The following is a 12,769-nucleotide window of genomic DNA, read 5'->3' on the forward strand; positions in this document are numbered from 1 at the left end:
AGATGGACCCCACGTGATTTAAATACTGAGAAATGGTAGCGAGGCCTCAGGTGGGAGGAATATAGGCATAAAGTCTTCCCCCATCTCACCTGGCCTGAGGTAAGGGGAAAAGGAGGAACTGTTGACCTATAGCAAACTAAGAATTTTACCTCCAGCAGCCACAGTAGGAATCAAGAGACACAGGTTATGATCAGAGATGGAAGTTGTTCAGGTCTGATCTGTAGGGGAAATACTCAGTAATGCTGTCAGTTGCTACATAGGTAGTTTGGTTGCTCCTGGAACCCTGTTTTGGACAGAAGGAATGTGGAGGAGACTGGGGTCTCAAGAGTAAGCTGAGAGATGCTCAAGATAGACAATATAAAGGTTTTGGTTATGAGATGCATGTTCCTTAAATTGTACTCAGTGGGTGAGTCCTGGCAAGCACGTGAGATGCTCTCTCTCATCATTATGAAAAACTATTATATACAAGAGCTCTCAGTTGACTAGATCTTTTGGAATAGTTATCCTTCCTACAAAGGTAACTGTAATACATTACTTTCCAGTAAGAAAATATCAAGGCTGTTGCATTATTTATGTATATGGTGAATCCACAGCCTTTGTGTGTCTATAACCTCTTGAACTCAGTGAGTTCCAGAAGTAAGCCTTTATTCCAAATTTTTATATCTGTATTTTTAAGAAGTTATTAATAGTTTCAATATCCAGGCGACTAAGGTACAGAAGTAGCTTTTTCAATACTTGGAAAAAGTTCATCATCACTATTATGTTTTAAAAGGGATGCCAAAGGGAAGAATGCCACCTACCTCTGTGAGTCGGTTCTGATGTGCGAGTCCTCGCTTGAGATTACTGTGAGCTTGGTGTGAGCAGTCTAGAATAGTAACTGTTCTATGAACTGAGACCAAACCAAATACAAAAAAGCACCACCCATATTGATGAGAAAACAAAATCTGAGAAAAGAATCATTGTCAGGATAAATCAGGCAATTAGTAGGGAGGAAACCCTGGTTGCATAGCAGTTAAGTGCTACAGCTGCTAACCAAAATGTCGACAGTTCAAAATCATCAGGCACTCCTTAGAAACTCTATGGGGCAATTCTACTCTGTCCTATAGGGTCACTATGAATTGGAATAGACTTGACAGCAATGGGTTTGGTTTTTTTATTACTAGAGAAGAAGGAATGTTACATCTAATTTCAGAATAATAATAGTTAACATTTTTTGAGTAGTTATCAAATACTGGGTGTTGTGCTAAACTATTTTTCATAGTAAAATTTGTATTATGAAACATCTTAATCTAAACAGAAGAGTAAGACATACCAATGTACAAAACATGCCCCAGAAATTGAACAGATGTTAACACTTTGTCATTTTTGCTTAAGATCTTTGTCTCTTTTAAGAAAACATTACAGATTCCACTAAAGTCTTCTCCCCACCCCTTCTCCTTCCTTTCTTCCTCAGGATAAAGATTATCCTGACTTTTTGTGTGTCACTCCAATCATATTTTTTGTTTTTTTTTTACTTAAACCTACTCTTACACCATTCGCCTTTTCCACCAAACAAGTATTTTGATAGTTACCTATATTGATATATGTGCATCTGGCTGATTCACATTAGGTTGCACGTAGAATTTCCTTATATGAATAAACCTCCGTAGGTCCACTCCAGGTAGGCTGTTTCTACTTTTTTGACCAAGAGTGCTATAATGACTGATCTTGGACATTATCTCCTTGTGTACTTGGGAAAGTTTCTCTAGGTCCTTTACTTTAAATGGAATTTCTATGTCAAAATATGCACTTTCCAACTTTACTAGGAATGCCAAAAATAGTTCCACAGCAATTGTATCAATTTATATATCTGCCAGAATGGTATAAGTTTTTTTTTTTTCCTATTTCCTTATTAATTTCTAAGCACTCTTTTGGAAGTTATTTCAATGCATATGTATTCTTCCAACCTATGGTTTGACATGTAACAATGTCTGTATCATAAACAATTTTTAATAATGTAGAAAATTGGAATCAATGGTTTCCTTCTAGGTTTTTTGTCTTAAAAGGGAATTCTCTACCCAGTGTTATATTGTTCTTCTTGCTTTCTTGTATACAAAATTTTCCTCTTCACATTTACATCTTCAAACCATCTAGAATGTATTATACATATATAGTGAAGTAGGAATCTCATTTTATTTTTTTGTAAAAAGATAGCCATTTTTAAGAAAGTCCATCCTTTCACCAATGAATTTTAAAGCTACCTTTGTCATGTTTTAAGATACAATTGGTCTGTCCTTGTCTGTTAAGTATCAGACAGCTTAAATTACTAGAACTTGATAGCAAGTCTTGCTATCTGGTAGGGTGAGTCCTTCCTAATTACTGTTTTTCAAAATTGCTTTGGCTCTTCTTGCTCTTTATTCCAACATATAATTTTTAGAATTAGCTAAATCTCCCATTAGTGTCTTTACCTGTTTCATAATTTGTTGGTGAAACAACCGCTATTGACTTTTTTGTTTTGTTTTATGGTTGGTTGGCCAAATCTTTATTTAGTACTCCATCATCGATCAACACAAATGGTACTGCAAAAGAGGGAAGGGGGAGCTCTGAGGGGAGGAAATCATGTTGTGACTTCATTTGAAGTTGTACTGACTTTCAAAATTAGTTTGGTGATGTTGAGAATAATTGCTAAAAAGCTTCCTAACCATTAACATGTAAATCTCCGTTTATTTAGTTCTTCCTTTATGACCTTCAATAAAGATTAGTATTTTTTTTTTTCCGTAAAAGTCTTACACATTTTTCGCTACAGTAATTCGTGGACTTTTTGTTGTTGTTATTCTATTTCTTGCATTTGATCTTCTGGCCCACCAACATGGCCACTCTTTTAATTCACTCACTTTATTATTTTGTTGAAAAATGTTTTTAAAGAGCTGTGTTTGTGAGTGTGTTGCATTTGGTGATTTTTTGTTGTTAAGGTGTTCATCTGTTTCTTCCAGCAATTATATTACCCTGAACATGGGTCCCAACATTTTAACCTGATCCTTCTTTCTCTGAATCTCTTGGTTGTAGTTATTTTTCTCTCAGATAAATGGAGACCTGAGAGTTAATAGATATGAAGGAATTCCACAGGTGCTGAATGAAAAGGCATTTCTTACCCTGAGCTTGGGGTAAGAAGAGATGGTTATAGTCCTCCTGAGGCACCTTGGAGGAAGCCTCTCTGATGTTTCTCTGCTCTAGCCTTTCTGCCCACCTCAAGAGTAAGGTACACTCAACCCATGCCCTTGCCTTTTGTGGACAGGAAGACCCAGCCCCCTCAAACAAGGTTGAGATCTTCAGGTATTACACTGCCAATCTCTTTCAGGGATTCTGTGACCTCTGTTGTGATGCTGCTCACATTTGATTCCTCCACCCTAGGGGAAGAAGCCCAATTCTCACCGCAGGAGCCAGTGCTTGGCTCAAAACCAAAGAGCAAGGAGGTTGGAGTTAGGAAAAGTCATCATGCTCCAAAAATCCACCATATTTTTTACTTGTTTCTTAATTTGTTGGTGGTGAAAATGAATGCTATTAACTTTTTTTTTTTCTGCCTTGTGGTTGGCCAAATTTTTAATGTGGTATTCCACCGTTGTTCAACACATAAGAATGGTTTTATTAGGGGGGACAGGAAATTCTGCAGATTCTCAAAGAAATGGCAAAAAGACAAAAGATGGCCAGCATTATCTGTTTGCTCTTTAACATTTACCAACATAAGCACTTAGGTATCTAAGTAGTTTTGTTGTTGGTTGTCTGGTTTTTAATGAGTGGTAACACTGATACACAGCTTCAAAGAAGATACCCTAGAATTTTAAGATCAGCATACACCAATCCCTCCTACTCCCACCCCCAAAAATACAGTTGGTTTGAATGGACAGACTGATCCATCTTCCCATTTTATCAGAAAATTTTTTTAGAGAGGAAGAAGCCTTTAAGAAAATTTCTACTTGGAAATATAACAACACTAGCACGCAGGTTCAAGTCTTACATTTTTAACATGAGCTTGTTGAAAGAAACGTTAACAATTTCAAAACGAAATTAAACGAGTTTTAACTTTTTCCTCTCATAAGCATAAAAATTAGAGGAATTTAACAGGACATTTTTCTTAAAAAGTAAAAACAACTCTTCTTTGTACTAGTCCTTGGGTACTTATGATAGAACAGATTCTTTTTTTTTTTTGGCTAATTTCTTTGAAAACGGATTTTGGTCCCAACTCCGTTCGTGTTTAGTATCTGCTCCGGCCTCCTCCTCTCTCCCGCCGGTTTCCAAGGCGGCCTCCGACCCTGGGGGCCCTGCGGGCCGACCTGCTGTAGGAATCACGCGGAGGGCACCCCCTTTCCATGGACGGGGGGAGCCCCCGATCCGGTCTGCCTACCCGTTCGCGACCCCTGGAATAGCGGTCGCTCCGGCCACTGGTGTAACTGTCGCGGCCGCCTCCGTAGGGGTCGGGGGAGCAGCCGCGGTACTCTTCATAGCGGCCGCCTCCGCCGTAAGATGGCGGCGGGCCGCGCACGGCTGCGGCCCCGCGCGGGTCCCCGTAGCTCTCGACGAAGTCTCGGTAGGAGCCTCCGCTCGGATGATCCGCGTAGTCACGGTCGCGACCCCCGTAGCCATCTCGGTCGCTGTAGCATCTCGACGGACAGTCGTCCCGGGCACTGGAGTGGCCGTAATCGCGGTAGGTGTACTCTCTCGGCGAGGGCGCGAAATCCCTGGGGTCGCGGCCGCTCAGGTAGTCTCGGCTCGAGTAGCTGTCTCGGGGCGAGTAGCCCTCCTCCCGGGGGCCCAGGTAGGGGTCCCGGCGAGGGGGTCCCGGCTCCCGGCGCGGCGGGCCCGCATAGCCGTCTCTCCCACGCGCGACCGGGGCCCGCCCGCGCATTCCACCGCCGCTGCTGCGAGCCGGGCCCGACGGCGCGGCCCTCTTGGGGGGCGGCCCGGCTCGGCGGGGCGGCGGCGGCGGCGGCCCGCGCTTCACGGGCATTGGGGCCCTGGAGGGCCGCAGGTCGAAATCCTCGGCGTAGCCGCCGTCGTCAGCGGGCTCCCCCCGGGAAGGGAGTCGCCGTGGGCCACCGCCCCCCTGGACCCCACGCAGGCCCCTTGGGCGGCCGCCGCTGCGGGGCGGCGGCGGCGGGCCTCGCCGGCCGCTCTCAAACGCCGATTTGGTGGCCTGGGCCACCTTGATGGTCTTACCATCCAGGGACTTGCCGTTCATGTCTCTGGCGGCGGCCTTGGCGTCTGCTGGGCTTTCGAAGGTGATGAACGCGAAGCCCCTAGACTTGGTGGTTTCTCGGTCTTTCACCAAGAGCACCTCGACGATGCTGCCATACTTGCCAAACGCAGCCTCTAGGGCTTTCTCGTCGGTTTCGGGGTTGAGACCGCCAATGAAAAGCTTCCCCGGGCGATCGGCTTCAACCATGTCGGCGAGTTAGGTGGTTAGTCGCCGTGGGAGCCAAAAAAGTGGCGTCCGTCGCGCTGTCGAGCCGGTTTGCCAAGGGCGACCCCTATCGGTCGTGGGGCGCGTTGTTTTCGAGTCCGCGGAACTGCAGTTGCGGCGCCGTCTGCGCAGGCGGAACGCTGGTGTTTGTGCCTCTTGGATCTGGTTACCCCAGCGTGGCCGGGCTCTTACTAGCCGTGACTGGTTAGTTGCGGGGGCGGGGGGTGGGGTCCCACAGTTTGGGAACATGGGCAGTTAAGTAGCATTCTTTCCAATCTCTTTACTTCAGCTACAAACCTGTCCTTCGCTTAGCTCTTCCGCCAAGTAAAAAGCCGTTAGTTGAAGCAAAATATTTTCATTAATCTTAACGGGAAAAATTATGATGCATTCCAATTCAAGTTACCGAAACCATTTTTAGACGGGGGAAAAAAATGAAATAAGTAGCACCGGTCCGAAAGTAAGCAAAAAATTCAGCTTGTACATAAAATGTAGTAAAATTAAGGTTTTTTTGCACTTGCCAAAGGGGGGAAGACTTGATAGCGGGAGTGGTTGCTAGAGGAGAAAGAAGAAAGTCATTCTTTAGAAGGAACATTCTTCCTTCTGTACCATTTTCTTCAAGTTTTCAACTGTCAAAGTTATGTTCTATTCAGACTACATTTTAAAATAAAAGTATAACACCGAAAGTCACCTTAGGGCAAAATAAAGGCAAAAAAAAAAAAAATGTGTAGCACCTACACACAACAAACAAGACTCCACCTCTGGCTCTCTTTTTCTCAGCAAAGCATAACTTTTTGGGCCCATTCAGACAAGTTACACAATTCATATTTGTTCCTTGTGACCTTCTCTGAGTGGAAACAAGCATGAAGAGTAAATTGGTAACATACCTTTGCTTGAAATTGTAATATCAAATTTAGTGTAGTTTTGGGTTGTTGTTCAAAAGTATACATCAAAGAGCCACTGTGGTGAAAAGTTGTTAACTGAACAGTCATTGTGTGCAGTCTATATGTATATCTGTTCTCTTAGTCATCTAGTGCTGCCATAACAGAAATACAACAAATGGATGGCTTTCACAAAGAGAAGTTTACTCTCTCAAACAAGTAGGCTAGAAGTCTGAATTCAGGGCTCTGGCTCCAGGGGGGAAGGCTTTCTCTGTCAGCTCTGAAGGAAGGTCCTTGTCATCATTCTTCCCTTGGTCTGGGAACTTATCAGTGCAGGAATGTCAGGTCCAAAGGCTGTGCTCTGCTCCCGGCACTGCTTTCTTGGTGGTATGAGGCCAACCCCCACCCCCCACCGCCCCATCTGCTCACTTCTCTTTTATATCTCAAGATTGACTCAAGATACAATACAATCTTGTAGATTGAATCCTGCCACACTAACACAACTACTGTCCATCCTTCCGCATTAACATCATAGAGGCAGGATTTACAACACATAGGAAAATCACACAATACCAGGAATCATGGCTCAGACAAACTGATACAGTTTAGGGGGCGGCATAATTGGATCCCAGACATCATATATGTATACCAAAACCAAAAACCAAACCCATTGCCGTTAAGTTACTTCTGACTCATAGTGACCGTGTGTGTGTGTGTGTGTGTGTAATATATTGGCTTATTGCAATAGCTATATAATACTGAAAGAGGTAGTGAAAGCAGGTATGTGTTGTGTTGTTTCTGACTTTAATGGGGAGGGTTTTAAGAGTTTTAAACATGAGTGGAAGTTAAATGCTTTTTCTTGTTGATGTGATGAATTTCAGTAGTAAATTTTTATTTTTAAATTATATTTGTATTCCTAAGGTAAACCCACTTGTTTGGGATGTATTCATTTTAAAATATATTGATGAATTTTGTTTGCTAATCCTTTATTGAGGAATTTTACATTTCTGAGCATGAATTGTATTGGCCTATAATTTTCTTTCTCATACTGAGCTGGAGAAGTTTTTATTTTTGTTTTCTTTGTCATCTTTTGAAAAGTTCACATATAATGGGGATTATCTTTTACTTTTAAAAAGACTTATAAGAACTTGACTGAAAGATCATCTGTGCTTGTATGCTGTATTTTGCTACAGATTCAGTCTCTTTTAGCTTTGGGTCTATTCATATTTTTTATTTCTTCTAGGAAGATATATTTTTAATATATATTGTATTTTGCATTTTTCCTAATATATTTTTCTAAGAAATTATCCGTTTTAAAATTTCAAATTTATTGGCATGACATTGTTCATAGAATTTTCTTATGCTTTTGAAAATTTCTTTGGTATTTGTAACTATGTTCAGTTTTACTTTTTCTCCTTTTTGTGATCAGTCTTGCTAGTTTTTTTTTTTAATCTTTTCTTTTCAAAGAATGCACTCTTTGCTCTGCTGTTTTTGTTTTGATTTTAATTGCTATTATTGTCTTTATTTTCTTCTTTGTACATTCTTTGAATTTATAGTTTGTATTATTTTTTAATGGTGTTGGAAGGAATACTGAATATACCATGGACTGCCAGAAGAACAAATAAGTCTGTCTTGGAAGAACTACAGCTGGAATGCTCCTTTGATGTGAGGATGGTGAGACTTTGTCTCGAGTACTTTAGACGTGTTATCAGGAGGGACTCCATCCCTGGAGAAGGACATCATGCGTGGTAAAGTAGAGGGTCAGTAAAAAAGAAGATGATCCTCAGTGAGATGGACTGACACAGTGGCTGCAACAACAGGCTCAAACATAACAATGATGAGGATGGCGCAGGATTGGGCAGTGTTGTTCTGTTGTATATAGGGTCACTATGAGTCGGAACTGAATCGACGGCATCTGTTGATGTTATCTTTTTTTTTTTTTCCTTAGGTAGGACACTTAAAAAGAAAAAAAAGGACACTTAGCTTATTAAGAGTTTTTAAATATGTTTCTTCTAATTGTTATATTTAAGGCTAAAACCACTCTGTAAGTACTGGTTTAATAGCATATCCCGAGTTGTGATATATGGTGTTTTCATTGTTCAGTTCCCAGATGTTTGTTTCCATTATTTGTTCTTTGACACATGAATTACAAAGACATGTGTTTTTCAAACGTTGACATTTTTGGTTATTTTTTAAACATGCTCTGTGTGATACTCATTCTTTTTTTTGTTGTTGAAACTACCTTTGTGACCTAAAAAGTGTTTTTTAATGTTCCATGTATGCTTGAGAAGAAAGTGTATTCTCTAAATATTGAAGATAGAGTTCTATCCTTAGATTGTGATGTTCACATCTTTCATATCTATTTCATACCCTATATTTTTTATCTGACAAAATAATCACTGAGGACTGTCTTAAAATTTCCCATAGTAATTGTGGATTTGTCAATTTATCTTTGCGTTTATGTCAGTTTTTGGTTCATGTAATTTAAGGCTATATTGTTAGATATATAGAAAATTTGGAATGTTATATATTCTTGGTGAATGTTTTATTATGCACTAATTCTCTTTTTTCATAACATTTTGCCTTTCATCTATTTCGTCCGATATATTTATATCTCAGTATTTTTTCAGATGTATTTCTGCTGGCTTATTGTGTGCTTTCTGCTAACCATGCCTTTTTTGCCTCTCTTTTTCCATCTTCTCTTCTTTTGCACTAATTTATTCCTTTCTTTTTCTACTGATTTGGAACTTATGCCTTCTATCTCTAATCTTTTAGTATTTTTTTTATTGAGAATTAGCTTGTGAACAGTAAAATGCAAAATCTTAAGTATACTGCTTGATAAATTTTTACATATGCGTACACCCATGTAAACCATAACCCACATCAAAACCATCCAGAAGTTTCCCTTCTGCCCCTTTGAAAACAATACCTTTCCCTTGGAGGAAATAATTTAGTTTTGCCTGTTCTAAAGCTTTATATAAATGGAATCATATAAAATCAACTCTTCTGTGTCTGTCCCCTGCGTAGTGCAAATGGTTTCAGAAGTCCCAGTCCACCCAGAATCACCTAAGAAAAAAGGCCTGGTGACCTACTTCCAAGAAAATCAGCCACTGAAAACCCCACTGAGCACAGGAAACAGGTTTTAGAAGGTAAAATAATTGCAGTGTCACAGAGCTAATGAGTCAGGATTCAAACCCAGCTTTATCTACCTCTGGAGGACATATTTAACCACTGTTGATCTTAATTTCATAGCTTTTACTCAACCACATCTACTGCACAAACTGTAGACTCCTTAAAAAAAATTTGCTCTGGAGTCAATTCTGACTCATAAAGACCCTATAGGACAGAGCAGAAGTGTCCCATAGAGTTTCCAAGGAGTGGCTGGTGGATTAGAACTGAGGACCTTTTGGTTAAAAGCAGAGCTCTTAACCACTGCAACACCAGGGCTCCATAGCCTCCTTGGATAGCATGTCATGTATTAATATGTTGTCCCCATGAAAAAGCTCTCATACTGTTTTCCGGGCCTTTTACAACTACTGGCAGCAAACCTGTAGTAGATCTGAATGATGAATGAAGGCACGAATGCGGATGAGGAAAGCGAGGAAGGATGCTCCAAAAGAGTGAGAACAAGGCAAAAAGAGGGCATTCCCTACGAAGTTCCTCATTTGCCACACAGGCTCCAGCTCCAGTATGCTCCAGAGTGCAAATGGGACAGAGAATGGAATTTGGAGGAGGGCAGGGAAAGGACCAAGATGAAGAAATGTATCTCAATTATGGACTAGGAAGACATTTCAAGAAAAAAAAAATCACCCTCTTCCCTTAAGAAAAGAAAAAAACTCTGTGAGGGCTGTTCTAACGAATACAATTCCTTGTATTCTAAAGGAATTGCCCTGCAGGTCAATTTAAGAAGACTCCCCACTCTCATCCTTCCCACTAGGAAGATCAGGGGATTTCTCCCTGGAAACAGCACCAGTGACTCTGACCTGGGACCCTGACCCTGTTCCCATTATCTTCTTTCTGATCCAATCATCAAGACACATGGAATGATCTCATGGCTATATATACTTTTTTTTTTATACAGCAAGGAGGGGGCATCCCAGTATTTCTGCAGCTCGGGTACCCCTTTATTAAAGCAATAACATGAACCAAAAGGGTAGCCCTCTTTTAATGTACCCCTTAAATCAAACACATTTGTATTATTTTAAGGAACGATAACGCATTCATTTTTGCAGAATGCATTTCTGCTCGCCTTTGAGAAAGCTGCTTCAGAGATTGCCGCGCGAGTAAAGAACTAAAAGGAAGGGGAGTGATCTCAAACTGTATGCGCTGCGCTGCCCTTTCTAATTATGGAGATAGGGTTGGGGTCGCCTATTTTCCGGCTACGTCCACGCTTGGGGCCCCACGTCGAGTTCCGCGGGCGCCCAGCTCAGAGACGGAGGAGTTCCGGAAGCGCAAGAGGGACCCGTGCCGACAGACGGGTTTAGCGCGCGCTCGTGGTGCTGCTGGAGCAAAGGAATGGAGCCCACTCGCCTGCCCTCTGTAGGCCGGGTCGGGCTGCCAGATCTCAGACCTGCCGAAAGCCAGGCCTCTGAGCAGCGCCGGAGCAGCTGAGCTAGTTTTGTTTCCTTCCGCGCTATAACTGCGGGCGCCCGCCCTCGTCTTTCCTGAACCCAGACCTCCCTCCGTCTGGTCCGAGGACCTGAGGGCTGATTTTGCCGCGCGTATTTTTTTTTTTTTAAGTGGTTAAGAGATAAGAGCTAAGGCTGCTAACCAAAAGGTCGGCGGCAATTGGAATCCACCAGGCGTTATTTGGAAGCTCTATGGGGCAGTTCTACTCTGTCCTGTAGGGTCGCTATGAGTCGGAATCGACTAGAAGGCAATGGTTTTTTTTTTTTCTTTTTTGGGTTTTAACTAAGGTAATAATTCTCAAAAGCCAACTGGAAACGCACCGTTCCTGCCTCTGAAATAGAATTCCGGGACTCGCGTAGGATGCGGAGACAGTGATTACAGACGCCCCCAGAGAGAAGCGTCCCGGGCTGCAGGAGTCAGTGGGTTTTCAAAGATAACATCTACTAGGATCATCTACTTCACTGAGTTGCTAGGACATTGGAAAATAACACAAATGCTAATCAGGAGGAGGAGGTTATTTTTGCTCCATTCATTCAGCTTTCAATGTGCAAGACATTGCAGTGGGCTAGAAATACGAGTAAACGAAAGCGGGGGCGGAGAGGGGGACAGGAAATAAGCCTGAAAAGTCTTAAATATAACCTCTTCCCCAGGGGGGAAAAAAGGTGAACAAGAAAGCCATGGTCCCTGCCCTCATGGAAGGTATGTTGTGGCAAGGGAGGATAAACAATAAGGAAGTAAATCTTTGTGATAGTTGTGGGAAAGAAAGGAATTGGAAGGATGCTTTGTTGGGGAGGGGGTGGTATGTAAGATAGAGTGCTCAACCTCTCCAAGGAGGTGACACTTAAATTGTAGTCTAAAGGGTGATGGAGCACCAGCTCTGTGAAAGTGGGAGAAGGAGCAGAATGGACAGAGAGATTAGCCATGTTAATCAGTGGTGAAAAACTCGGAGCATTCAAGGAGGTGAAAACATAGTCATTGTTTAGTCAAAGGGGGGAGTGGCATATGATACTGGAAAGCTGAAGCCAAATTATGCAGCCCTTGGAATAAGGAGAATTTGGTCTAGCTCTAACATCATCCACTTACTCTTTCATTCATTCCACACATACTTATTGAGCCTATACGATATGAGTCAGAATTGACTCGGCACTGGTGGGGACTGGTCATACTATATGACAGGCATTGTACTAGGTGTTGAACGGTCTAAGGGGAAGACAAATAGGGAAGAGATGTTTCATTAAACAACTAATTACATCTGAGACAAAAATTCATAGTCTTTCCCCCACCCAATTTTGTTATAAAGAAATCTGCTAGTTTCCACCCTTTTTTCTGTACTTACAGGATACTTGTCTGCTGGGAGAAAATCTATGACAATCTACAAAATAAAAGAATAAGGAAGAGAAATACATTACAGAGGGAACGTGCAGAGGAAACAGACAAAATGGTGAGCTGAACATAGTGTTATTCTGACAATAGCATTGTCAGTGGTCTTCACACTGTTTAGGGGTCAAGATGAAGTAGAGAAAATAGTTTTTCTCCAATGTTTTAATATTAGAATTTTTTTTTGTTTTACTATAATTATGTAAGCTGTGATTAATCTTTAGTCTTTAGAAAATGGCTCAGGTTCTGTTCAAGATATGGCTGAGCAGCCTGTTCCACTCTTAACACCCTAATACCTTACAATATGTTTTCTCCTATTCACAATGGGTGATTAAGAACTTAACGCCATAATGATGCTTTAAGTAATCTCTAAAAACATTTTTTATTGCACCAGCTGCACCGGTCTCTTCCAAAGGGGCGCAGAGCTTTCTCAGCTCCTGTGGCCTTG

General features: G+C 41.8%; 1 protein-coding gene across 1 annotated transcript; it reads right to left on the minus strand.

The window, feature by feature from the left end:
- Positions 1–4,231: 4,231 nt before the first annotated feature.
- On the minus strand, positions 4,232–5,419 carry RBMXL2 (RBMX like 2). Its single transcript, XM_064289201.1, has one exon. It carries the CDS (start codon positions 5,417–5,419, stop codon positions 4,232–4,234), a length of 1,188 nt encoding a protein of 395 aa, XP_064145271.1.
- Positions 5,420–12,769: the final 7,350 nt, after the last annotated feature.

This window comes from Loxodonta africana, chromosome 7 (assembly GCF_030014295.1).
Source record: "Loxodonta africana isolate mLoxAfr1 chromosome 7, mLoxAfr1.hap2, whole genome shotgun sequence".
NCBI lineage: Eukaryota > Metazoa > Chordata > Mammalia > Proboscidea > Elephantidae > Loxodonta > Loxodonta africana.